The 26195-nt window shown below is 47.0% G+C and overlaps 1 protein-coding gene across 10 annotated transcripts; it reads left to right on the top strand.

Annotated features, from left to right (window-relative positions):
- The first annotated feature begins 4401 nt into the window (after positions 1-4401).
- LARP4 (La ribonucleoprotein 4) lies at positions 4402-26120 on the top strand. Of its 10 annotated transcripts, none has more exons than XM_082332456.1 (17): positions 4443-4510; positions 9870-10044; positions 10244-10391; positions 11987-12145; positions 12475-12550; positions 13090-13226; positions 13992-14095; positions 15125-15235; positions 15623-15676; positions 16331-16540; positions 17039-17142; positions 20787-21020; positions 21820-21868; positions 22069-22227; positions 22817-22938; positions 23220-23388; positions 23616-26120. In XM_082332456.1, exons 2-17 carry the CDS (start codon positions 9994-9996, stop codon positions 23949-23951), a joined length of 2223 nt encoding a protein of 740 aa, XP_082188582.1. In that variant the 5' UTR covers positions 4443-4510; positions 9870-9993; the 3' UTR covers positions 23952-26120. The 10 variants fall into 10 exon arrangements, with proteins under 10 accessions (XP_082188584.1, XP_082188585.1, XP_082188582.1 ...); XM_082332453.1 differs by having other exon boundaries at positions 4449-4510; positions 5742-10044; XM_082332455.1 differs by lacking the exon at positions 4443-4510 and adding an exon at positions 5296-5904 and having other exon boundaries at positions 9874-10044.
- Positions 26121-26195: the final 75 nt, after the last annotated feature.

The following is a 26195-nucleotide window of genomic DNA, read 5'->3' as shown; positions in this document are numbered from 1 at the left end:
ATCCTCAGCCAAGGGATTTCTAAATAGACACAGCATTTCCCGCCAGCACGAAGGCACTCTCTTTCCTACTCGGGACAGCGTGCCACGTCTATCTGTTCCTCAAGTGCTTGGGTTCTCAGTCCAGTGAATTAAGGGAGAAATCACATCTAAGCTGGACTCTGAGCCCCTTTGAGACATGTTGACAGAGAAATGTATGCCTTGAAGCAACTTGAAAAGAACTCTAGGGAGGGAGAAGAGCAGGAAAGTGTCAGTTGTGAGCTGCCGCCCTCTCCCGAGACCTTTCCTCCTGCGAAGAGCACGGCCCTGGCTCTTCAGTGAACTCTCTCTTCCTGCAGGGTAGTGCAGGGTAATGGCAGGCAGAAAGTCAGCTGCTCTGCCACAGGGTTAGTCCTCCGGATAGATGAAAGGAAAGTGGTTTGGTGTCCAAATGAATGTCATGGCTTTAAAGAAGAATTAAAGCCAGATGTTTCCAGCAGGCCTGCTGAGACCAGCCTTTTCTGACATATTTACCAAGCCACCAAGGAGGCCCCGCCAGTGTCTGCAGAGCTCCATGTTGGGAACACCCTGTAATCCCAAAGGCTCCACCGCCGTTGCTGGAGGCACCCTGGCTGGCTGGAAGGACGGCCCACAAGAGCTGAGGCAGAGATAGTGCTGCCAGCTCAATATTTATTCAGTGTTTAAAAATATTTATTCCTCGCTGATAATGGTGATGGTAGCAAGGGTAGAGTAACCAGACCAGATTTAGCACCTTCGGACAAAACACCGGGGCCAAAAGGTGATCTAGCTGTGCTGGCATCAGCTCTAATTTCAGCGGGGGGCTTGCAGGCACAAGGCAGTGTATCGCGGTTAATGGAGTCCAGAACATCATCCCTGTCCCAGGGACTGCCCTCGGACAGGCTGGTGTTCAGCCTGACAGACAGGTAAAGCTTTTGCTGCGCAGGGACTTCATCAGAACCAGGGAGAATGCATTTTATTCTTGCATCACACATGGTGTTTGTATTCAGCTGTGACTGACACTAACGACCGTTCCAGCGTGGGTAGAACAGAGGTAAAATACTAGGAAAAGGGAAACTGAATCCTTGTCTCAGCGCAGCCGGGGAGAGAGCAGCGTTTCTCGCTTTGCTAGGGAGTAACCAAAACCTCAGGACTGCTGGGTGTGTGGTTCCAGCTCACACCCAGCAGTAATTAATCTTTTTGCCAGCATAGCTGCTCCAGGCTTCTGACTACAATAGGTATTGCTCTTTTGCATTCATCAGCCTGCCTGGTGGTTATAGCATTCAACTTCTGGCCTCGTAAGGACAAATTCCTGATGCTGTGCCCTCAGCGCTACCTCGAGGTGGAGTTTCCTCTTGCGAAATCAGCGGGTGCTGAAAATGTCCTGTTGGCTCCGATGACTGGGAAAGGCTTAGCTCGCTGTTTTAGGCGTACGTTCACGGTCCTCATCTTCCTCCTGCCCCATCCCGACTGCTGGGATCCTTGCTGCTCTAGAGTAGCAGGTGAGATGCCCTTGAGATCCAGTGTGCTGCTGGAGCACTGTCTTCTGCTGGGGAATAAAGGATAAATTCAGAAGGTGCACCCGAAGCAAGCAAAATTAAATAGAGCAGAGGAAAGTTAGGTGGCAGGAAATCCCAGTTTTTATTGGCACCCGCTCGTATCAGATAATTTGACCTATAACAAAACTAAATCCCTCCGTAGTCCAGTTCCACAAAGCTGGGCAAATGACTGCCATAAAAAAAGCAGCTTTCTGTCATGCCCTTCGTTTGTTCTGACAATCTGACATCTCATTTCGGTGTGTGCGTCGGTTCGTTCTGCTCTGTAACATCATGGACAGAAGGCACAATTGTTTCTGCTGTGCTTCCAAAACCAACTGTCGAGAGAAGGCCTTTGGGAGAAGAGCAGTGAGCCAGCCAGCAGCGCCCTGGCAGCGCTGGATGCAGTTCAAGGAAAATTGTTTGCCTCGCCATCCTCCTGTAAGTTAACAGTGGATGGTGACTAACAGGCACGAAACTTCACCATGGTGTAAACACAAAGATGTTTGTATTTGCCTTCCAGATAGGTATTAACGTTATCTGATTATAGTGTGTTCTGTTTCTTGAATCGTGTCGCTTCTGCATGGCTCCCTTAGAAGCGAGAGAATTGTTAGGAAGCATGAATTATTGACTAGCTCTATAGACCGCGCCTGTTCCTCCACCCCATCTGCACTTAAAGCCGATGAGGTTGTAAGCGTGGAAGGACTCTGCCAGCACGGGCAGTGTCTTGACCGACGTCCGTGGCCCCTTCACCGGCCGGGCATTTCAGTTAACCGGGGAGCTCTCGCAGGAGCAGGGCAGAACCAGCTTCGGGAGAATTATCTAATCTGAGCATTAGCGATAATTTACATCCCGTCAGGGCCTGGTTTCGGAATCCTGGGCTCCTGTAGGATAGCCAGGTACTCAGCTGGTTTGGAAACGAGGCTCAGAACTATTTTGCGCTGCCATTTCTGTATTGCTTTGATATCTCAGTTTAAAGCGATGAGCACACTAAAAATTAATGAGCAGATTTGGAGATAGAGAGGTCTGTAAAACAGGGATAATGCTTAACTGCTTCACAGGGGGCAGAAGGATTAATGAGGTAATGTTTGCAAAGCGCTTTGAAGATGAAAAGTGCTAAGTCTGATTACATCTGGTGGGTGCAGTAGCTGAGAATGAAGAAGAGGTTCTCAATTCCGTCCTGTAACTACAAGGTCTCGCTAAATGTCAGAATAAATTCCGATCGGAAGATGGCTTGCTCTCGTGCTGTCCCTGGCGGTTTGTACTCAGGTCGCCCCTGGCAGAAGATGGGTTTCCAGAACGAATGCCGCAGTCTGTAAGCAGTCACTTCTCATTTATTCTGCTCCAAGTTACGTATTTGCTTTCTACTACGTTAGTTTGCTTTTCTTCCATTCGCGCGTGTGTCTCGGAGATGCTGGCCAGTGAAAAGCCCACGGCACCCGCCAGCTGGACCGCCAATTTGCAGCGCAGCTTGCGCCACCATTTCTAATCTCGTCAAGGGACCCTGATTATTTCGCCGGCTCTAACTTACCCACCCCGATTTGCTGGACCGTAATCGCAGGCCATCGTGTTTGTTACACGGGGCCTGGGTTCCCTGGTAGGGCGAGCGGCAGAGGGATCCACGCGACGTCCCGCTGCCACGGGCCCCGAGGGCTGAAAACCGCGTCCTTCACCCAAACCACCCCCCTACAGGCACGCGCTCTTTAACAGGACGCTGCTTGATCGCCCGAGATCCCCTGAACAACCCTCGTTCCCCCAAACTGGCTGCAACAAGCTTTGTGGATCTTTCCCTCTTGCTCTAAAGGGAAATGGCTTCAGGGTGGTTTTTTCCCCGCAGGAATCCCCTCCGTGGCCTCGCTCTCCGCAACGCCAGCGAGCCCAGGCGCAGGCGAGCAGGATTCTTGTGTTGGGGGCTTTCAGTAGGTGAGATGTGGCCCTTGCTCTGTCCGTCCGCTGCTCCCACCTCGGGCGCGTCGCCTCCGCAGCGTGAGCACTGAACGTGCAACGCGCGGAATGAACGGTTCTGGCTCCCGCGGGCCCAACCGAGTCCTGCCCAGGGAGGCGAACTGGTTTTATGGCCTGGCCTGGCAAAGGCGCTGCAGGCGGTTTCTGCCCTTTCCAGCTCGGCGCTGTCTGGAGGAAATCCTGCGTCCTGTGACGCTCTCACCGGAGCCAGGGCTCCTCTCCTCGCTCCCGGCGGTGGAAGCCCCGCAGCCGCCCCGGCCCTTCCCCTTCCCCTTCCCCGGCGGCGGACGCGCGGTCCCCGCAGGCGGGCGGGGGGCGAGGCGCGCCGTGACCGCTCCGGCCGCGGCTCTGCTGGCGGGGGCTCGGCCGCGGGGCCCCTCCGCCCGGCGCGGCGCGGCGCGGGGAGCCGGTTCGGCAGTGACCCCTGCGGGCTGCCGCGGGGCGGAACCGAAACGAGGGGAAAGCGGGGAAAAAGCCGCCGGTGCGGGGCCTGGGCGGGCTCTGCTGCGGGGGGGGGCCCGGCCCGCCGCTGGGCGGGGGGGTCCGCCTTCGTTTTGGGGGAGAAAAAAAAGCACTTTGGGCTCTTTCATTTAAAAACCCAAACAAACCCCAAACCCTCGAAATTTATACAGTCCGCGCCCCCCCCCCCCCCCCCCCCCCCCGCGGCTCGGCGGTGCGGGACAGCCCACTCCCGCCGCGGGGGGCGCCGGCGGCCCCCGCCCCGTGGTGCAGCCGCCGCGCCCCCTGGCGGAGCGGTTCCTTCCCCCCCTGCCCCGCGCAGGGAATGGGGCGGCCCGGCCCCGCCCGTGCCCCGGAAGCGCTCGGCGCGCTCCGGAAGAGGCGGTGGGCGGCGGAGGGAGGGAGGGGGCCGGGCCCTGGCGGCAGGAGCCGGAGGCGGAGCCCGGGCGTCCTTATCGCTGGCGCTGGCGCGGCCGCCGCCGGGCAGCGGGGAGCGCGGCGCGGATCGCGGGCCCGCCGGCCTGGGCGCGGGCGGCAGGATGCTGCTGTTCGTGGAGGTGAGGCGCGGCGGGGCGGCGCGGGGCCGGGCCATGTGGCGGGAGGCCGCGCACGCCGCTCCGCGCCGCCGGCCGCGCCGGGGGGAGGGGACGGGGCTGACACAGCAAATCCGGGGGCGGCGGCCGCGGGCCCGGCGGGCGGGGAGGGGGGGGCTCGGCGCTCTGGAAGGTTCCGCCGGTGCCGGGGCCTCCGCGTGGGGGCGGCGGGGGGGGGGGGTGAAAGGCACCGCGGTGACCTTCCGGGGGAGCCGCCGCACCGCGGCCTGCCGTGAAGGTTACGCGCGGCGCGGGCCCTGGGGCGGCCGGGGCCGCCGCGCTCGGCGGCGGGCGGGACTCGCGGGGCCTCCTGCGCCTCGCGGGGGCGGCGGGGAGCGGAGCGGCCCTGGCACCGGCGGGGCGGGCCCGGCCCGGCGCCTCTCGGTAGCACACGGCCGCCCCGCGGGGCTGCACGCCGGCGCTTTCCGCTGGGCCCGGGCGCGCTGGGAGCGGCGGCGCGGCCCGGGCGCGGCGGCCGCGTTAAACGCGTTAATGAAATACTCGGGGTCGATGGGGGCGGGGGGTGATTTACGGCAGCGGGGGGAGAGGGCTCGGCCGGCGGAGCGACCCGGCCGCGTCTGAGCGCGGCGGGCCGGGGGCCGTGTGGGGGCGAGGAGCCCGGCTGCGAGCGCGGTCGGCCCGGCCGCAGGCGTGGAGGTCACCCGGGGAGGGCGCGGGGGGGTGGAGGCGTCGGTGTGTCCGTCCGTCCCTGCGCCACACGGCCGCTCCGCGCGGCAGGAGGGGCGGCGGGCAGCGCGTGGGCCCGGGCCTGGGTCTGCAGCCGCCGCCCGTGCCGGCGCTTCACCGATTTACGGCGTTTCACGGGATTCGGTGAAGCAGTTTCGGCGTTTGCCGGACAAACCCGGGCAACCGCGCTGCTGCTTTAAACTTTGCAATAAGTTTTGTCCAAAAAGTGTACAAAGCCAACAGCTGCTGGGTTAATTAAGAAATGACTGAGGGAAGCCCGTTGATTGCTAGGGGTGTATTCAGTTCAAGTACGATGGTGGTGTCGGTCTTTTACATGAATACCAACGTATATTCCGCAATTAAGAACCTCTAAATAAAAAGGTTTGGGCAACACCACCTCTTAAACTAATTGCCTCTGTTCTGAACCAAATGTTACTTGACTTCCACTGAGAGGAAAAAAATGTGTCATGAACACAGAATGACAGGTCTTAAGATCTTGGTTTTACAGTATTTAACTTGAAGAGGAACTGTTCAAGCTAATCGGAGCTGCAGCCTGATGACCGCAGCCGGGAGCTGCGAGCAGCCGACCTCACCCGAGGCCGAGCGCGGCGGAGAGGAGCCGAGCCTGCGAGACGGAGGTGGCCCCTCCGAGCAGCGGGCGCGCGAGGCAGGTTCTGGAACCCGCAGCGGTGGCATGGAGCGGTTGCATTGTGGATGGGGCTCGGGCTGCTCAAAGGGAGCTGAAGCAAATCAGAGCCTGCGAAGCCAGGCAGCGCGCGGCTGGGTGTTTAGTGAATCCTTTTAAAGCACAAACTTGACTTTGGTTGCTTTGTTTGATCTCCTTTCTCTTCCGCTGATAGCGTTGTGAGTTAGTTTCTGTGATCTTCATTCAGGAAGCATCAATAATGTTTAATTTTGAGCTCCTGAGGACAATCCGGACTTTCTGAAGGTGCCTCTTCGCTGCCAGGACAGGGAACTTGAGCTCTTAACAAGGTGTTCTGAAACACTGTAGTCGGATGCTTGAAAGCAGAAAGCAGCTTTTGTCTCAGGATCTCTGGAGTTGCCTGAAAAATAAGGTACAGCACAGGATTGTGTTAGAAGTCCTGAAGCTTTCGAGAGGATTAGCTGACTTGCTTTAGCTGTCAGCGTTGTATTTTAGACTTAACTGAAGTGTGCATGTGGTGACTGTGAATTGGTCCCTTCACAGTGTGCACGGTGGAATTCTGTTTTCCTTGAACATCTTCTAGCTCAAAAAAACTCACTGCAGCGAGGGAGTGGTGTAAGGCTCGTGCCGGGCCAGCGCGCTGTTGGCAATCGATAATTAAGGTGCATTGGGAATATTATTAAATGCGTTGTGGAAAATGTAATTGATGATGGCTTGCTGTGCTCGCTTTGGGTTCTGGTCAGTTGGGTAGATGTTCCTAATTTAATATATTAGTGATTTATTGGGAAGATTGAAATCTGTGCATTTCAGGTGGGTGAAATGCTGCCCTAATTGTTGCCAGCAATGTTTCGTAGCTAGAAAACCAGGACTGCGTGAAGCACTGAGTATTGCTGGCCCTCTTTTTTAGCAGGTGAGGCTTCCCGCTTCCCTCTAGGTGCCAAACCCCCCAGATTGTCACAGTTTGCACAGAAGTGACGGACACCATTGACGCAGGTGAGGGTGGTACCATCTCCGTACGGCACAGCTGCGCGTTTGCTTTACCGAGGGATGACGGAGGCACCCCTCGTTCTGGGGTGCTCATACTGGCTAATGAGAAAACCACGCTGCATTCAGTGGGAGTAACTCTCTTGTGACCATTAAAGTTAATGTGTGTGCTGAGAATTACCTGGGACGTTCAGAGTGCTGAACCGTTGTTACGTGATATCCTGCAGTCCGGTCCAAAGGAGTTCTGCGTGTCGCTTTTAGCGTGACACCAGCTTTCCCCTCTTTTTTGGTTTGCTTCGGAAAGGCGACAGGTAACTACACTGGGATGTGTCCGAGTCCGCTGCAGATGCCTATTTCCCTACCTGTCGTGGCCCCCAGCCAGCACAAGGCTTCTCTTTGCCAGCCTCCCATAGGTTTGCTGACCTTCGGGGTTTTTTTTTCCCTCTGCTTACATTTCCACTTCTGGAAAATGTTTAGATTCTCACCTCACAAGTTTTATTAAATTCTTTCCTAGATTTTTCCACTTAGATTCCCTTTTAGAGAGGCAGCCTGCTCTGGGGAATGTGTCGCAAGGTCAGTGTTAATATTTTGGTTGCGGGATAATTTGAATTAAAATAGAATGCTTTAAAAGAAACCCTGTCATTTTTGTTGGCTTAATTCAATCTGTTAAATGTAGTTTAGACTGTTGCAATAAGAATAATATTCTTTGCCATCCTTTCAAAATGAGGTAGATGCTTCGATAGTCAATTTTGAGGAGTTGCTGGAGGAGAATCTTTGATCCACATTTGCTGAAAGTGAGGTAAACTAACGGGAAGCTCTGCTGAGGAGGACAGCTTTGTCAGCTCGTGGATACCAGCGAGTGTTCCTAACCTTTGTAACTCTGTAAAGCTTTAACCTCATCATGAAAGTTCCCGATAGCAGCTGGGAGGATTGTTCTGTAGCCAATCAAATGAGCTCGGTATTTGTTAGCCTCAGTTAAATAAGCAAGAATTGATATTTTGGCCTTCTCTTCAGAAGAGCCGCTTGCCAGAATGGAGTGGCACTGCTCCTGGAGCATAGCAGACTGTATTTTCAAAAAGCTTATGTAAATCAGGGACTTTTTATCCCCTCGGAGTCCATGGTGTCTTGCTATTAAGATGCATGACATCAGGGCTGGGTCTCGCAGAATTGCATTACATGTCATTAAGTGTTTCTAGAACAAAGAGGAAGTAGCCCACGCTCTGTTTCAGGTGTGTATTTCAGCCCTGGTATTAATAGGTCCATTCATCACTCTATCAGCCTGACTCTGTTTAGTTTCTTAGCACTTGTCACTTGGACCTGTGATTTCTGAATTTCCGTGTTACCACGTGTGTCTTTCGGTATTTGCTAAAGTGAGTAACCTCATCTGCCATACTCAGAGTTGCTTTTTACTTCTGACCATCTCCAGAAGCGTAGTAGTCTCCCTAAAGTGTTTCAGTTTCACTTTATCATCCTTATTCCTTAAATTTAGTTTCAGCTTGAGCTAAACGCTAACCTCAAAGACGTAAGGTGGTGAGGCAGTGTTTATTTCTATAAAATAATGAATCATCTCCTGGACACATCTTGTCTTTTTTGCTTTGATGAAAAGTAAATTCAAGGAAATGGGATCTGCTGGTTTTCAGTTCCCGAGCGGGTGCCCACGCTGGCAGGTATGCTGCGCCCCGGGAGTGACCAGCAGTTGAGCCGAGTTAAGTTTCGAACTTGCTGAACTGCATTGACAGTGAGAGTATGTGGGTGCAACAGGTTACCGGGTTTTTCTTCTAAGGTTGTTTTGTTGGAGAACAGCTACTCTGAAAACTAAGAAGGGAAACGTGCGCGTGTCCTTTCACGCTGAACTGTTTCTAGCTCTTCTTTCTCTTTCCAGCTGTACTCTTCTGCTAAGAGTAACGGAAGGGGGAAGACTCCATTGTTGTGTGGATCAAATCAGTTGTGCGTGGGGGATTTTGAATCCCAAAGAGGGCCTTGCAAAAATTGTGATCTTTGTCGTGATCTTTGATCCTTCTGTCCTGATCGTCTTGAACCTCTCCAGTGTTGGGAGGCTTTTTGTTATTAAATTTGGGCTTGTCCTTGCAGCAAATCGCTGTGGAACGAGGTGTGACCTTGGCAGAGGAATTATCTCTAAAGCTATTGCAACTCCTTCCTTATCCTTTTGCTTTATGTTTGAGGCCTGGTAGTAAGCCACTCCTTAATTTCAGAATCCAGGAGGCTGGCCTCTGAAATATCAAACTTCCTTATTTGTGAATTTGTGAGATATGAGCTAGGATTAACGGCTTTCGCCTTTTAAATTCAAGCAAACGGTGGGAGTGAAGTGGACTGTCGTTCAATGTCTGAGGGAACCCATTTGGAGGAAAGTGTATGAGTTGCCTGTAGGATGTTAGGAAGTCTTGAGAGGAGAATTTTTGCAAAAGCGTAGTTTTCTACGTGGAAGGAGTTAGTTTTATCGTGGTAGAGCGAAAGCCATTACAGTGCCTGTCCTCTGTGCTGTTGCTGGGTTATTGGACTCCTTACCCAAATGCCTTTGAGCTTCTGAGCAGCTCTCAGGAAGGAACCTTGGAGGGCGCCATCTTTTGCTGTAGAAATAAGTGTTGGTCGGGTTCCAGGTTGGAATCCAGCACTTTCTCGTCTAGATGTCTCATTGTTTACCCTCTTACTCTAATTACGGTCCTGGTTGCCCAGTCTCAAAGTGAGACGATCCTGTTCCCCCCTCCCAGCAGGCTGTGGTGGTGTGTATGTTTGTCTTGGCACTTCAAAAACTTTTCATCTCCTTGGTTACAGGTTTAAGGAAATTATTAGCGTACATTGATGTGTGTAAGATGTAGGTAAGCGCATGGGGAAATGGGGTAGTACTCAGGTAAGTTCATGAGGAATGCTGGCATAGCATAGGTGATGCTTGGTTGGCATAGATGTCACTAATTCAGTAAGTCATTAGTTTCTTCTCCTTGAAATATGTTTTTTTACCTTCCTTTCTAGGAAGGGGTCTGGAGGAGGGAAAATTTCCCTTTCTGGTGAAAGGGGACTGGAGCATTATGACAGTCAAGTCTTTAAAAGCTTGTGAGTTACCAGAGTCCTTGACGGCTAGCCGCTTCCTCTGCTGATGTTGTCGGATGTCAATAAAGAGAGGTTGAAGGCAACACTTCTAATGGAGGTAGAAATGAAATACTTGGAAAATACCAAGGATTTTCCTGTTTTGATTAATGAAAAATCACATAGGTGTTTAATAGCTGGTTAGACATTTGAGATGTGGAACTCTATAGAAAATCACTAAATTCACCTGTATTGTTTGCCTTGACTTCTAAAGCATCTTTGGATTATTTTTCCTAATAAAAGTGTTCTGGTCTCTTCAGCAGGTAACATCGAAAGGTGCTGGCTTAAACCCTAATGCAAAAGTGTGGCAAGAAGTACCCCAAGGGAGTGGTGAGGCTGTGCCACCGACAAATGGCGCAGAGCACTCGTGGCAAGAAACGGCGGCTGCACAAGGGACTCACAGCGAGGGTGAGATGTCGCGGGCCCACGTTTAAACGCTGGCCGTGATACGTCCCTTGCTAGGTAGCACTGAGGGCTCTCTGTAAGAGTTCAGCAGCAAGAAGCAACCACTTGCTCTCGTCCGTGAGGTGGTTGGTGCTGATGTAGCCACAAGTATGAAATGGTCGTGAGAAAGCAGTAGTAGAGATTATAGGTCTGACGAGTGAGCTTTGGTTTAGGGATTCAAGGCGTCCAGAGCTGCGCTAGGACAGAATGCTTCAGCAGGTAACAGGATCCGAGGGGCCCAGTGATGACTGAGTAACGCGCTAAGAGGGAAACAAGATGCTAAATGTGCAGAAATGGATTCATAACTTGTCTTGTTTGCCATTGCTGCACTTTAGTATACACTTGACCCTGTGAACAGGAAGATAAGATCTGAGGGCCACCTACAATCCTGGTAGATCACGGAGGTGCTGCCGAGAACTGTTAGACAGTAGCGTTCGTACTGGAGTAGAAACTGCAAAGCATCTCTCGTTAGCTCCTTCCAGTTTAGTCCGTGTTCCATTTCAGTCCCCATTTTCCATCCTTACCACGTGGTAAGTCCTGTCGTCCAGAACTACATATTCAAATGGTTTAACTCTTCTGATTTGGCTTAGAGTTGATATGAAGCCAATTGTATGGCTGAGGTTGCTCAAAATACGGCAGAGGCCTGTGAGTAGGAAGCAGAAGATTCCCTGGAAAAAGGTTCAGGGAAACTTAAGGGTAAAGAAGGAGGGATTCAGTTTGTGTGGCCCTGTCAAAAGTTTCTGGTAAGTCAGCAGAAGTGAAGAGAGGGCACTGAGTTTGTGCATTGGCTGAAACTCATTTGTCTCTTGGTAACAATATGAAGCAATCATGGCAGTGCTATGCTGCTGGAGAATTAAAGGCAATTTTCCCAAATATGTTCTTGCTTTTAACCAATTTCTAATGTAAGTAGTTGAACAGTATCTCTTTTCAAAGTATGTTTTTCAGTGGATTCATCATTAGTATGGAAAAGATCTAGCAGAGCAGTTGATTTTTTTTTTTTTTTTTGAACAATCTCCTTTGCCTGACTGTCAGATTGAACTGCAGTGGCGCTTGTTTCTCTCTCAAGCAGCTGTGGTGAAGACTAAGCTGCGGTGTCCTGAACAAGAGTGGCCAATTTCAGTGTCATTCCACTGTTTTATAGCAATCGCTAGATGCCCCTGAGTCCTTTATATAAATAAGAATCATGTAATGCATTGATGTAAGTTATTTTAGTGCTTTGTTTTTAGGAACCTCATTTAAAGATTTTAAATTTCAGGTGGAAAGCTTGTTTTTTAGACCCTCTGCCACTTCTGGGGGTCTTACAATGTCACGATCCTATTATTTACTTATCCCTGAGACGCTAGTGCAAACCAGAAGATCTTTCTGAAATTGGAGAGGTAGAAAGTGCTATCCAATACAAAGGAGACGCTGAAAGTCTCAGAAACATGGACTAAGTCTAGACGCTTTCAGTTACAGCGTTCTTGAGTGTTTGCTTTAATGTTGGTAGCCAAAATTTTTCAAACGGAAAATATTTTGAAGCTTATAGTAGGTTTTCTGTTGATGATGCGTTCTTTTGCCAGGTAACATAGAAATTTCAGAGGATAGCTGCAAGCAATATGAAGTGATGTATTCCCCGTCTTGTGAAGCCACAAGAAATGGCACAGGAGTTGATGAAGCATCTGCAAATGGAATTGTCCTAGCAACTGAGGATCTCGGATACCAAATCTATGAAGTGTCTGGTGAGTATTCAAGTTGGAATACCACTGCCAGTATCTGTAATCCTCTGAAGGCTGCTGCAGTTACGACGTGGCTTGTAAACTCAGAGTAGGAACTTTGAAATGTTCCGTTCAGTGCATGTTCAAGAAGATCCAAGCCACCCGTAGCACTTGGCCAGGTAGGTGAAAACCGTGGGATCTAAGTCGTTTCGCGAATGCGTAGTGTGGCGCATCACCTTTTCCTCTGGGTTTTACCCAGAAGGATTCATTCGTTTCTTGTACAATGAAACATGTTCTCGCATTGTATTCTTACCGTGAGACTGAGATCTGATGGTGAATGTCGTAACTTTTAGGTGAAGGCAGCTCCACTGTGTCCACAGAAGACATTAGAGAATGTTTGAAAAAACAACTTGAATTCTGCTTTTCACGGTACAGTACAGTGAATTCAGCTTTCTATAAACCCTTTATTAAAATTGGTGACAAATTTTTCCCTCTTTTGGCTTGATATGTGCTGTCATCTCCATAAAAACGTTAACTGGGAGGGAGGGAGGTGGTTGTGATACAAAACAAGATTTGCTAAAATGCTGTAGGCACCCTGTGGTACCTCTCAGCTGTTTCAGTCCTGTCCGCGCATCCTTGTCCTTTAAGGAGAATTCAGTATGACTTCTACACTTGTAAGATGTTGAAATAATTTAGCTGTGTATCACCAAAAGAGGTCTCTCTGGCCATATCCTTTTTGCAGACTAGCACGCAGATCACTGTAACTTTCATGAAGTTTTTTAATTATCTTCTGCTTTGTGTTGATCTGCTAGGATTTTTTCCAGGAGAGGAAATCTGTGTACATTTTGGCTAGAGTTAGCTGTGAATGATATTGGTGAATATTTAAGCCTGCAGTTATCCTGTTGTTTTGAGGCTTTTGTAAGTAAAGTTCAGAATTTTTATAAAATAGTGAACTTATGTCTTTTTAGTGAGAACCTTTCAAAGGATCTTTACTTGATGTCTCAAATGGATAGTGATCAGTTTGTTCCAATATGGACAATTGCCAACATGGAAGGTATCAAGAAGCTGACAACTGATATGGACCTTATTCTTGAAGTTTTGAGATGTAAGTCTGGGTGTTTGGTGTCTGTATTAGTAGAACAAATTCCTTGCTTTAGAGAAATGTGTTAGTCTCTTAGCTGGTTATGGTGTACTGGTCTGGTAAATGGCGACGGGAACCTCGTTCTGCAGAGGTGTTTGAATAAGTCTGGCCGTTCCAGGCTCCTGAGTTCTAGTTATGCTTTATAATAATCTGCCTCAGTAAGAGGCTACTCTAAGATATTACTAGCAGTGGAAGTCTTATTCTGGGAGTGAACCTAGTCTTCTGATTCAGTGCAAAAGTTTGCTAGAAATGATAAAACTAGAAAAGGCTTATTAGAAAAAGTTAGCTAGAATTCTTCTGACATACTGTCCTGTGTTGATTCTGCACGTGCCTTCTTGTGGAAACGGTTATAAGTGAACTTTTTAAGTTGGGTTTGTTTTTTTTTTTTTCCCTCCTCTTATTTAACTTTTCCTATTAGGGCTCTGTCGAGGAATGTTTGTATATCCTACTTGAATGTGACCTGGGGGAGAATTGAATTTGGGACTGAGCTTTTTAGATATCTGAGCTGTAGATGGAGGCAACATCAGACAAACAGCTAAAACGTACCGAAGATCGAGCAGGCCATAGCTGTGATAAAACACTCCTTTACCCTGGATTCAAGAAATCGGGTTTCCTAAACAGTCCACCGCAGTTCTTTGTTACAAGTTGGATCACGGAGTCCAGTACTGCCGAGATGTTTTGCAGTGCACAATGTCCAATATTAAGCCAACTTTTCTATTTTCATTTCAGCTTCTCCTATGGTACAAGTGGATGAGAGAGGGGAGAAAGTTAGACCAAACCACAAACGATGTATTATCATTCTCCGCGAGATCCCCGAAACAACACCTATAGAGGTAAATAAATAGAAAAGAAAGAAAGAAAAGCCTGTTGATGTTTTTGGAAGGTATCTTCAGCAGTGCTTCAAACAGCAACAGGAAGTGTTGCTTAAAAGGTCAACTGGTATTTAATTTGATTAAACACAGATATTTTTCTTGTAAACCACATGAGTAATTTTTTTCTGCCTGGGTGTATTGGCAAAAAAGCCAAAGCAAGAACTTGTTGTCATTGTTGTCCCTTACTAATGCATTAAAATGCTCTTAAGTAAACTTTTTTCCACCGAAAACTGAGCTAGCTAGGCTTTTCTGGAAGGAAGTTTGAACTGGTCTCTTTTCAGATCCAAAAATAAAATCGGTCCAGGGCATAGCTTGGAATTCAGGCTGAATTTTTGTCACAGTGGTAACTTTACTTGAAGTCAGACGGTTGTTTTGGCAGCAAGAAATGTTACTAAACATTTCTCATTCATTGTGACCCAGTGTGAGCTGAGCTCATTATGTTCAGAGAAGGGAGGATAATAAAATTCCTACTGATATTTGGCTAACAGAGTGATTTAGTTCTTTGTTTTTTTTAAAGTAGTAACACAGGGTGTTTGTCTACTAGCATTTTTAATTAGTTCTTCTAATGCAAATGCTGAACGGCTGCTTTGCCCTCTCTTTAAAATCTGATTATTGCGAAGCTGTCAAGTTGCCTTGATTTAGAAATATTTCTTGGAATCATTCTTGTCTAGATGACTCTTCTGATCTAAAGCCGTGTCTTTGCTACCTCTTTTGTATAGAAATATCACCAGTTCTACGCTGATCTTGGTTTTCGTACCAGATGGGCCTGCTACTTTTTATTTGGGGAGCTCGTAGGCTGGGTTTGGTGTTCTTGGGCTCAGGTAGAGGATAATTTGGTGTCCGGCAGACCCGTCCAGGGAATAAAAGAACATCCCTGGTTGAGGGAAAATTGCAGCTGAGGAGCTGGAGTGTAACCTTTTGTTGGGTTAGTGTTCACTTGGCAGCTTAGAGCTAGGTCCCCTTAACTGCCTGACTTCTGCTCTCCCCTAGGAGGTTAAGGCTCTGTTTAAAAATGAAAACTGCCCCAAAGTGATAAGCTGTGAGTTTGCTCACAACAACAACTGGTACGTTACATTCCAGTCGGATACGGATGCGCAACAGGTAAGGCTGCCTTCAGCTGTTAATGACATCTCAGTTTTGTTATTAACTCTTCCCCTGCTCAAGAGAATTGCACGCGTGCTTCCTGCAGCTAAAAGAAATGTTTATTTACTGATCCCCCTTTTGTTATTTTAAGAGGTTATTGGCAAATTCTAGTTAATAGAGAAAAAAGCTGAGAGATTGTAGGGTTAGAATTCCCTTGTGTGCCTCTTGCCTCCGTACTCTCTGCCGTAACTGACATCTCGTATCCTGAATTTGAAGTGTTAATGAATTTAGCTGGGCTAACAGGGAAGCATATTGCTACACATCCATGTTAAATCGTGTAATATCCTTTGAGAAGTACAATTTTGTCAAGATATTCTAAAGTGGTTTTTTTTTTTGTATCCGCAGGCGTTTAAATACTTAAGGGAAGAAGTGAAAACCTTTCAGGGCAAGCCAGTAATGGTAAGGCTGCTTTATATGAGGTTTCTGATCGAACTGAATTATATATCGTTTCTATTTGAATGGTAGCGTGCATGTAGGGGGGACACTAAGGAATCAGCAGTGAGATGGTTCATAACACTTGCTCTGTAGGCCGTTAACTTGAATGAGGTCATGGGTAGCTTTGAAAAATTACAGTTCAGTGGCTGCTGGTTATTCACAGTGCTGCTTCCCGTGAGGTGTGAAGTACGTTCCCGTTTTGCCTTTCCTTCTCCGCTTTCCCCAGAATCTGGGTCTGCAGAGCTCAGGAGAGGGACTCCTGCCATCAGGAGTCTCTAGCTTGAGTTAGCTGCTCTACAAATACGGCTGGAGCAAGCTGTTTGTGCTGTGAGAGGAACTGTCACAATTGGAGTCTGGGTAGTTACTGCTGTAGAAAGCAGTGTTTATCTCAAACTTGACAGATCCTCTAGGTAAAGCAGCGTGTGTGTCCTTCCCTTTAGCACCCCGTAAGAAGGTAATCTGTATCGATCTTTATCAGAGTTCTTATTTCTAAGCAGTAATCCACCTAGTTCCTCTTCACATCCCTTCTGTTATCATTTCAGTAGGCAAGAAGGATTTCTTGTTCTGCTTCTCCTTTTCTCCCAACTAATGTATGTGATGTGATTTGGTATCTTGCAGGCAAGGATAAAAGCCATCAACACGTTTTTCGCTAAGAATGGTTACCGGGTAGTGGATTCCAGTGTCTATACTCAGCCGGTTCAAACACAAGCACAGTTTGCCTCGCCACTCTTTATGCAGCCTGTATATAGTCCTCAGCAGTACTCTATTTACAGCATTGTGCCTCAGACGTGGTCTCCAAATCCCGCACCTTACTTTGAAACACCACTGGTAAGTAACAGCTGATGAAAATGAGGGGAGGTAGCCCAAAACATCAGTAATAATTTGGTTCACAAATCAAGAGGGTTAGTGGGCTTTTCAGCTGTAGAATGCAAAGGTTTTCTAGTCGCGTCCGTCTGGTTTATGATACTTCACGTTATGTCGTGGACCTGATAAAGCAAGGCTGTCGGAGAGGCTGCGTATCTCACCACTGCCTGCCATTTATTTCAAGAAATTTTGGTGTGAAATTATCCGTTATCCAGTAGCGAATGGTGCTGGAAGAGCTTTGTAGCTCTTCCAGGAACAGGAGGACTCTGATGCTGAAGTAGGGGTGCAGACTGTTAACCTGCTGGGGTTTTCTCTTTAGCAGAATGTTTACAACATGCCAGGTATGGTAGCCCAGCGTAGAAGTACAAACAGACTAGATGAATAACTGCCAAAGCTGATCTCATAAAACTGCAAACGTTTTTCTTTTTAGTTCAGCCATTGAGACTGTTCTGTCTGTTGCAGGCCCCCTTTCCTAACGGTGGATTTGTGAATGGCTTTAATACACCAGGATCATATAAAACAAATGCTGCTTCTTTGAGTATAGGTCGCCCATTCCATAGAAATCGGTAAGATAGCTCTGTCGGTCGTTTGCTCTCTGGGAACTTACAGTATTGAGATCCTGAAGTGTTCCTTGCACTTGTAAAATGCAGCGCCTTCTGATGGGACTAGGTTACTTATCTTGTTTATCAAATATGTATGACGCTTTTCAACTTGATTTATAAAATTAAAATCAAGGTGGCAGCTTAAGATCCTAAAATAATGGACGTATGTGCTGGAGAGAGCAAAGGTAATTCTTTTAACAGCCTCAGAGGAATTTCTGCAGACAAATAAATAACTTCCTCCTAAGGTAATACTTCTAATTATGTTTGTTATACGCAGATTATAAACTCGTGCAGCACAAACGTAAGCTTTTCCTGTTGTGTGATTAGTCTTGCAGAGAGCCATTCAGTTTATGCAGCTGAGAGTTGCATGCCCTGACTGCTGTATGCTAAAACTGCTTGATGCTGAGTCTGTTACTATAATTTATTTGCTTTATCCCCATCTTTCCTGATAACTGTAAGGACTCGGATATAAACACTGGGGAGGGGGACACGGCTTTATATTTGCTGGAGCAGTACTCTCTAAATACAATGGAGTAGTAACCTGTTTGTGTGGGTGGAAATTGTTTTATTTGCAAGCTCTTTCGCTGTATTCAGCATGCGGGCTGGTGGCATGGGAATTGCTTTTTATGCTGTTTGAGAAATCGGTTGACAACTGCCAGTACCGTAAGTGGTTTTGTGATGCAGTTAAGGTCTGTGGCTGCCGGCAGAAGGTGAACTTTGGAATTTGGTCTGCGGTGACTCAGCAGAGTCTTGGTACAGGCTGTGAAGCCGGCAGTATGACTCTACGTGGAAGGCAGGGCAGCTGATTCAGTTACAGCTGCTCAGCTCTCAACTAAGATCTTTTTATAAAGGCTTCTATTTTTTTTGCCTTAAATTGTGCCCAAACTTAAAGCCTGTAAAAACTCTCACATACATGGATCGTGTCAGAAGTATGGATGCTGAAACCGTACAAGAATTGTATGCACCCAAATGTTAACATCTTGAAATGCCCACACGTTCACTGCTGCCTTGTAGAAAACATCCGTATAATCCTTAAGCTTTGAAAACTCTTTTGGTTATGTGAAGACTTTTGTTTGTGAAACTTCAGTCATTGTGAAGTTGCAGCTTTAGGGTCAAGTGTGTACAGGTTCTGCTGGTCTGTCTTGGTTGTCTTATCTTTCCTGCCAATCTTGCTCAGCCTTTGTGCTAGTACAGAGCTGTGTTTTTGCAGTAATAAATCTTCATATTCTGGAAGCAGACATTAGTTACGCTTGAGCAGGAGTCCTCTGCAAACAGGAGGCTGCTAAGGTAACAGCGAGGCACAGCCTTGCAGGTTTGGCCCAGTGATGATCAAGTATCGCGCTAAGAGAGAACAGGTCCAACAGTCGATTGTCTGGGCAGCCTGCACTTCATGCTTTTCCTTCTTTCTCCTCTCTCACATCATCTCTCCTCCTCTCTGCTTTTTTTCTTCCTTATCTTTCCTCGTCTTTTCTGCTTTGCTCTTCTGCCCAGACAAGATTGTGGCCTTCTCAATGACGGGTAAGATTATGAGATCTGAGGGCTGAATAATGACTTGAGAATCTTCCATTTTAAGAACGAATTGAACAAAATGGAAGAACTTAGTTAGCTTACCTCCTCGTCCCTCTGGTCTTTGCTGATGGAAAACTTAACCTTATTGGGGCCTTAAAACTGGTTCTTAATGCTTCTTGAAGGTGTGAAGTATGAATTAATCTTTGTTCAGCCTATCTTCTCTTGAACTGCAGAAGAGCTCATTCAGAGAGGTTCATCCAGCTGCTGCTTTGGGCTTTCTGTCCTGGTTCATTAAACTTGATTTGTTCTGTTGTACAGGCAGTTAATAGTTAAGTATTGGATTTTTCTCTGTAGCTAAACATTTGTTTAAGCCCCTCATATTTATTTTGCCCAGATTTGTTGCAACATCCGTGTGGGAAAGGAAGACTGAGTCTTTGTAACAGAGAATCCTCAGTGCTAATATTGGTTAAATTGATATTTTTCTATCCAGCCATCTAAAAGATAACTTAAAATGTCTTTGGTAAAGCAGATTAATTTGACCACTCAAAATGGGGCTATTAAAAGGTGATTTTTGTTCTGCTTTCTGGTTCATATGAAATCCTGCAAAACTTCCGGCTGTTAATTGCGAGGCTGTGGAGAAGCCCATCAGGTGGTGGTGGAGTTGATTTTTAAAATACCACAGGACGATGGCTGAGCAGAGGGAGGAATCTGCCGCTGCTCCAGCCGCATCGCTTACTGCTGTTCCGATTTAGTGCTAGCAAATGATAATTTGTCATTTGTTGAATTCTCCTATTTTGCTTTCTTTTCCTCCCAACTTAAATTCTCTGGCCAAGTGGGAGAGAACAAGTTTATCGGTGGAAGCTGGAAGGAAACTACCTCTTTGTTAGGCAGTCTAGGGCCCGTGGCATCCACAACGTGCCTTTCTGTATTCACTTAGCTTAGAGAAACCAAAAGCTGCATGATTTATGGTCTGTTGAAAGAAAGGACCCTTTTGCAGGCTGCTCCTCGAGATCGTGTAGTCAAGTTAACTTCTCCTCCTGGACAGGAATCATACGTTGGCTGGCAGTGGGAGAATTTCTTCCGATTGCATGGAATGTTATCATGAGATTGTTTAAAAACAATAAGCATGCAAAATCCTCCTTCTGTCCTTAAATTATGAGATGTGCAGAGCTGATCAGAGGAGAAAGATATAGTTTAAGGTCCTTGCCGAAGCTGGTTGGTGCTGCATGGAAAAGACAGCGAGGTGCAGAAGTGGAAAATAGTCTAAGGCACCTGAATGCTGCTCCAGAAAACTGTTCCATGTTATGGTAGGTCAGAGTTTTTCTGGGTAATTCTGCGTTTAAGACCCTGAGCCTTAACTTGCAGAAACACTGAGAATGCACAGCTGCAACCACGTTCAAAGGAAATACAGCTTTAACGCTGCATAATGAATAACTGGGTAAAATGTCTGGGGTATTGTAAACTGCAGAGTCAGTGTTGTGGGTGTTTGATAACAGGAACGGCGCGACTGAGATCCTGGCTTTTCAGGGTCTTGGGGAGGTGGGCGCTCGGCTACGCTAGCCTTATCTCCCCTAGGTAGTCATCAGCCTAGGTAGTCATCATCTACTTCTTGTTTCAGTTCCGTTTTTTTGCTCGTGGCCAGATGAGTTTGTTCCTCAGGCTTGGCTTGGTTCTCCAGATCACTTTCCAATACCCTGTGCCTGTGCTGCAGGCCCAGACAAATGAAGAATCCCTCTTTGGGGTCTTCTGGCTCTTCTACCACCCCTAGGTTTTGGGGGGGTTTTGTTGGTTGGGTTTGAGGGTTTTTCCCCCCCACTTTGGTATCTGTTGGGTAGTGATCTCGATGTTTTTTTCAAATGGCAAGACTTGACAGGAGGGGAGGTTGCAAGAAAACTAGAACAAACGGAATAGGTGGGGGTAAGGAAGAACAATTTCTTTGTTCTTGACAAACGTATGAAGGAGACGACTTCTCTGACGGGGTTCCAGTACTGACTGACCTCCTTCTTTCTTGTCAGTTATGAATTAACTGTAGTCGGTGGTAGTTTTGCATCGTGTTCTTTAAGCTCTGGATTGCACAGCTGCTGCTCTGTGTCCTGCAGTGTGAAGCCTCACTTCCGATCATCTACCAGCTCGGAACACGCTGTGGAGGGTCCAGCTGCCGCCAGTACCATGCCAATGGGGGATGGACCACTGAACAGAACCAACTCAAGGAATTTTGTTATGGAGCGACATAACAGTACGTTAACGGGGCACCAAGACCAAGGTTATTCCCAGAAGGATTCTCCTACCGCACAGATGGAGCAGAACGGAGATTATGGCATTGGCAGGGGCAGGTAAAGAACTGTGTGTACTACTTCTTGCTGTAACACAGCGATGCAGTTGGGACATGATGGTGGAGGTTCGAATACTTGCGTGAGCCAAGGATCATCAACCATTGGCACAAGATATATTTCTGTAAAGACTGACCAGGAGAAAACTGACACTTAAGTAAACCAGGCGTGATAAATACTTAACTGGGAGCATGAATGCTTCCTGCTTGACTGTACAGCTATTAGTTATTCTGACAAACACCTTGCAGTAAGATACTGAGGTGTCTTTACTTCAAAATAACTGCCTGATTTGTCCCGAGAATTAAAACAGTCGCTGAGGTAAAGCTGGTATTTGTATTGCTGCAAATAATAAGCAAATCCTCGGTTGGGGAATTTGATGCTCCTAAATGTTCCTAAAAGATCAACTGGTTTTATCTTTTGTCTGTTAATTCGGGGCTTAGACACTTGCAAATAAGTGACCAAGACAGATATGTGAGAAATCAGATGGATAAGTTTATTACTATAAAATCATAGGCTACTATTCTCTAATATTGTAGTCTAATTGTCACTGTGCTTGTTCAGATACAATGCTCTAGGGTACCTCCTCCACGGGGAGAGAAAAGAGAAATTGTTTCCCGTATTGGCTATGTTCCAAGAGTGTAAGAGCTTTGACCCCTCCTGAAGATGGAGAACATCCCAGAACTGTATCTTGAGAAACATCAGTAGGCTGCTGTAAATCCCCTGCCACAGGCTCCCCTTTGTGCAGATGAGTGCGCACTTCAGCCGGATGAATGCACTTACTGACTTTTTTTTGCCTTTAAAGGAGGAACGTTTTCAGAGGTCGGAGGAGACGAGAAGATGACCGGGTTTCAGTAAGTTCCACTTCCCTTATTGCGAAGAGTTGCACAAAGCGCAATGTGTTGGCTTTGCGTTTGTTGAAGGAATGGCATAGTCCTTAAATTCTCAGTTCACGTTGTGGGTATTCAGCGTCTCTAGGGAATTCCCTGACACTTGCTTGATGATTTTAACGCTAGGTGTTATGGCTCTATTAACGGGTGTTTTCCTTCTCTAGAGACCTCAGCCTTCAGCAGAAACAAAGACTCAGACACCAAAGTTTGACTTGCTAGCTTCAAATTTCCCACCTTTGCCTGGCAGCACAGCAAAAATACCGGGAGAGCCTGTGCTGGAGAGCAGGATGTCCGATATCGTTAAAGGAGTCTGCAAAGAAAAGGTACCCGCTCCCGCCCGTGGCACGCACGCAGGAGTACGCACACGCCCCGTCTCCCTTCTCCCCTGCTTGAAAAATCAGTTTCTGTTAGAGCTGCATGTTAAAATGCTTTAAGCCCCAACATCACACTGTGTTTGTTAATCTAATAGTGCGTTTTCTGTCTTTCTGTTCTTGGATTCCCTTGCCTTTTTGCAGGTATCTCGCTGAAGCTTCTGTAATTACACTGTTGTGAGCTCACTACTGTTGTGGAATAAAGCAGGCAAAGGAGGAGTGTTGGCTGTTGAAGTAGGAAGAGTTTGTGTGTAGTGTAGGCAAGGGCTTTTTCCAGATGAGTCTGGTATTTGAGCTGGTGGGAGTAGGCAGTGATAATCTGGGTGATGGAGCCTGCCTTCTCCTTTTATCCGCTGCTTGTTTCGCCCATATGAAGGGTGATGAGAGGCGGTGCTCCAAAAGAAGTAGAATTCCTATAATCAGTACTTGAGCAGCCTTTGGAATATCCCACTTTTCAGATGTCTTGCACTGGCATATCGAGGAGCAGTTTAAGCACATCTGCGATCTTTCTATGTTTTGCAACTTAACGCTTTCTGTACAGGAAAGCAAAGATTTGCTGCCCAGCTGTCCAGCTCCTGCTCAGGAAGAACAGACGCACAGCACTGTCCAAGAGCCTGTGACAAGTGTGAGTTCGCCAAGTGAGGCCGAAGCTGTGGTGTTAAGGTATGCAGATGGCTTGAATCACGAATGTTAAAATTTGCGTGTTCTAGCAAAGACTAGCTGGTGTCCAGCAAGGTGGCTGTAATGTTTGTTGCTGCTTCTCCGTCTGTGGTAGGCAGCTTCTCTAGAGGCCGCTAGATGGAAATAACAAATCGTGGCGGTAGCAGCTGTACCATCCTGTTCTGCAAAAAACGCAGTTGTGACTTCAAAGAAAGAAAATACTTTCTCAAACATTGATTTCTGTGGTAGCAGGTTTTAATGTTAAATCGTTCTTGATTCAACAGCACAGTTCAGCCAGACAGCAAACCAGAAGAAGCGTCTGCTCAGAAGGATGTTGCAAGCCACGCTTCCCCGCCGGTGTCTGTCTCTCCTGTCAGCGCCGCAAAGCCGCCAAGGACAAATACCACTTCACCTTCTGCTAATGCAAGTGCAGCTCCTGCTTTGTTGATGCAGGTAAGGCCCAGGGCAGGGAGCGAGTGGGGAGCACGGGGAGCTTCCTCTTGGATGTGCTGCTGTAGCCCTCGGGACCTCCGCTTGCCCAGTTTGCCACAGCTGTGGTGCGATGGCTCGCTGTACGTGTTCTCGCGGCTGTGCCTTGACGTTGTGCCCGGGATGGCCTGGAAGAGCACAGCGTGGGTATTCTGGTGCGTAAACCTTGCTCTTCTCCCTTGATCCCAAAGGAGCCCCGCAAGCTAAGCTATGCTGAAGTTTGCCAGAAGCCCCCAAAGGAGCCTCCTCCAGTTCCTGTTCAGCCTCTGAGGGAACACCGCACCAACATAGTTCCCCCTGCCAAAAATGAAGAAAATGGCACACCTGAGAAGGCTCCGGAGAAGGCTCACGACAAGGTCGAAGGTCGAATGAAGGATTATTCTGGGTTCCGAGGCAACGGGCCTCCCAGGGGAGCTGCTGGGAAAATCAGGGAACAGAGGCGCCAATTTGGACGCAGATCATCGCCTCAGGGAGCACCTCGACGTATCGGCAAGGAGCAGTATGTGCCACCCCGGTCACCAAAGTAACACTTGTCCAGCCAATTATTCTCTATTTAATTTGAGCTGTGGACTAATAAGCAGCAAAGGAGACTGTGAGAAAGAAGTATTCATGAAGGGGAATACTGAACTGGAGCGTGGCTTGTGTGGAGAAGTTGTGGAGGGTCCCAAAATTCATCTCTAAAAGTGATTTCACAAATGCTGGAGGATTCCAATCAATATAAATATAGAGATTATAATTTTTGTATTTTTGTTTTTAATTTGCAGAGGGTTTCCTGCTTGAAATCAGTTTTGGGGTTGTGAACTAGCATTTTGACAAAGCGAAAGAATATGAATTGACAAATTAACCTGTCCCTCGGTGTAGGAGGAAAAGGATAAGAGAATATTATTTTTGAAAAATGAGCGTTTCTGTAAAATTGGAACTTTTTTTAACCTATTTAACATTTGGCTTGTCGGATGATGTGTCTGCCATTGATGGCCTTGCATTGCAGAGCACGTCTGCGGCTGGGGTGCTTGGTCGGCGTGTGAGTGGAACGAGTGCAGCCAGATACTGTTGTCATGACTTAGTCACTGATGATAAAAACTGAATGTACTACTGTAGTAAACTTTGTGTTTCCAGCTTGAAGTATAGTCTCTTGATCTTACTAAAAATTCATTCAGCAAGCTTTTTAAACTATAATTTTTACAGGATACTGGATTGTAGATCAGAGCACACGGACAGCAAAAATTGTCTTCTAGACGCAATTGGAAGGAGGCAGAAGGGAGCACGTCAGAATTTTTAATTTGCCCTTTTTCCTCGCCTCTTTTTGAGGGCAACTTCTTAGGTTTGGGGTTTTTTTTCCTTGCTTGTTACTTTCTCTAATCTCTTTATTACAGACTTTTGTGCATTTATCTTGGTATGTTTTCCTGAGGCAGGCCCAGTGTAGGATCGATGGGGGGCTACGCAGTACGGGATGTTAGCTTCGCAGGTCAAGAGCCTGGAATTCCAGTTGCAGATGTGGAATTCTGCCGTGCAGGTGGGACCTCCGGGCACGGCGTTCTGCGTGCCCCACCGGGGTTAAACTGGTGTCCCTCTGAGTGGCTAGCAAATCGGAGACGTGGCTGGGTTTTCTGTATCCTGACCGATCTTTGTGCTCTGGAGTAGGGCGTTGGATGCTGTGTACTAGAAATCAGGGTTATATCTACTGGGAACTCATTGTTTACAGCTGATGTAGTAGCAACTGACTTTTTTTAACTGTTTAAAGTGGAACTAAAGGTAAAGAGTTAAACAGAACCCCTCATGTTCAGAGAAGCTGCTTGAAAGGTAGCCTCTTGCCTAGCTGTATGCTGACTAAATTTGCAACACTATTGGGTAGTAAGTGGTTAAGTTTAAAGGCGATTACCATACCGACTGAAATAGGAAAATTCAGTGCATTAATCTGCCAAAAGCAGCATGCCAGGGTTCAGAGTTCTGTATAAAGTGTTAGGGAACAGTAGCTTCCAGCAGTAAGAATCACACCTTTTTTGGTTTTTTTTCCTTTCTTTAGTGAATAGCAAGTGTACAAATTTAAAGTCGTAAGTTGTGAACACTGGAAAACTCAATTGTGATATATACCGTAAACATCTTAGTAATATATGCTAGTGTTGCCATTAGAATGAATGTAAGTGGCAGTTAAAATAACTGTGAAAATTTTCATCTTCTGATTTCTTAGCCAGATAACCCGTGGCGACTTCTTACTCAGTAGGCATTCTCTATCAACTGCTTTGAGAACACTCATATCTATTTTTATAAATATATATATAAAGCCAGAGTTGTCATTTCTCTAACTTATTATTCAGCTTGGCAATTGCTTTGATTTGATTCATAACACAATATAATGTATTTATGCAGTTAACTGTTCATTTCTACGCATGTTATATATATATACATATATATAAAAAAAAAAAAAACCAAAATCATTATTCACTTTTAAACTACCTGTACTGGGTTTGGGAGGTTTTTTTAATTTAGTAAAAAAATCGTTGATCACGTCTACAGTTTAGGGATGCTTACAGAACCCTTCTTCATTTATTTCGATAATGCTACATTTGTTGGAACGATAGAGAAGTTTTAAATATTTAAAAGTGTTAAAAGTTCTGAAATGAAATGAATTCAAAGTTAATTTTTAATCATTTTAAAGGCTATAAACAATTACTGCAGTCGAACTGGAAAAAAACAAACCTGTGTGATAGTCACAGATGTTTAGGATAGACGTGCGCGGTCACCGCAGAGCTGAGTAGGCGTGGGGATGCTCA

The sequence above is a fragment of the Platalea leucorodia genome (genome assembly GCF_965183815.1).
Source record: "Platalea leucorodia genome assembly, chromosome: 23".
NCBI classification, from domain to species: domain Eukaryota; kingdom Metazoa; phylum Chordata; class Aves; order Pelecaniformes; family Threskiornithidae; genus Platalea; species Platalea leucorodia.
This window is presented reverse-complemented; position numbering and strand designations above follow the sequence as displayed.

What these genes read in the sequence shown, in the direction of transcription:
- LARP4 (XM_082332456.1), top strand. Translation starts at nt 9,994, where the DNA reads ATGTTGTCGGATGTCAATAAAGAGAGGTTGAAGGCAACACTTCTAATG. An exon ending in AGGCAACACTTCTAATGGAG is followed by an intron (nt 10,045 to 10,243) that starts GTAGAAATGAAA and finishes TGGTCTCTTCAG; the next exon opens with CAGGTAACATCGAAAGGTGC. An exon ending in TATTCTTGAAGTTTTGAGAT is followed by an intron (nt 13,227 to 13,991) that starts GTAAGTCTGGGT and finishes TTTTCATTTCAG; the next exon opens with CTTCTCCTATGGTACAAGTG.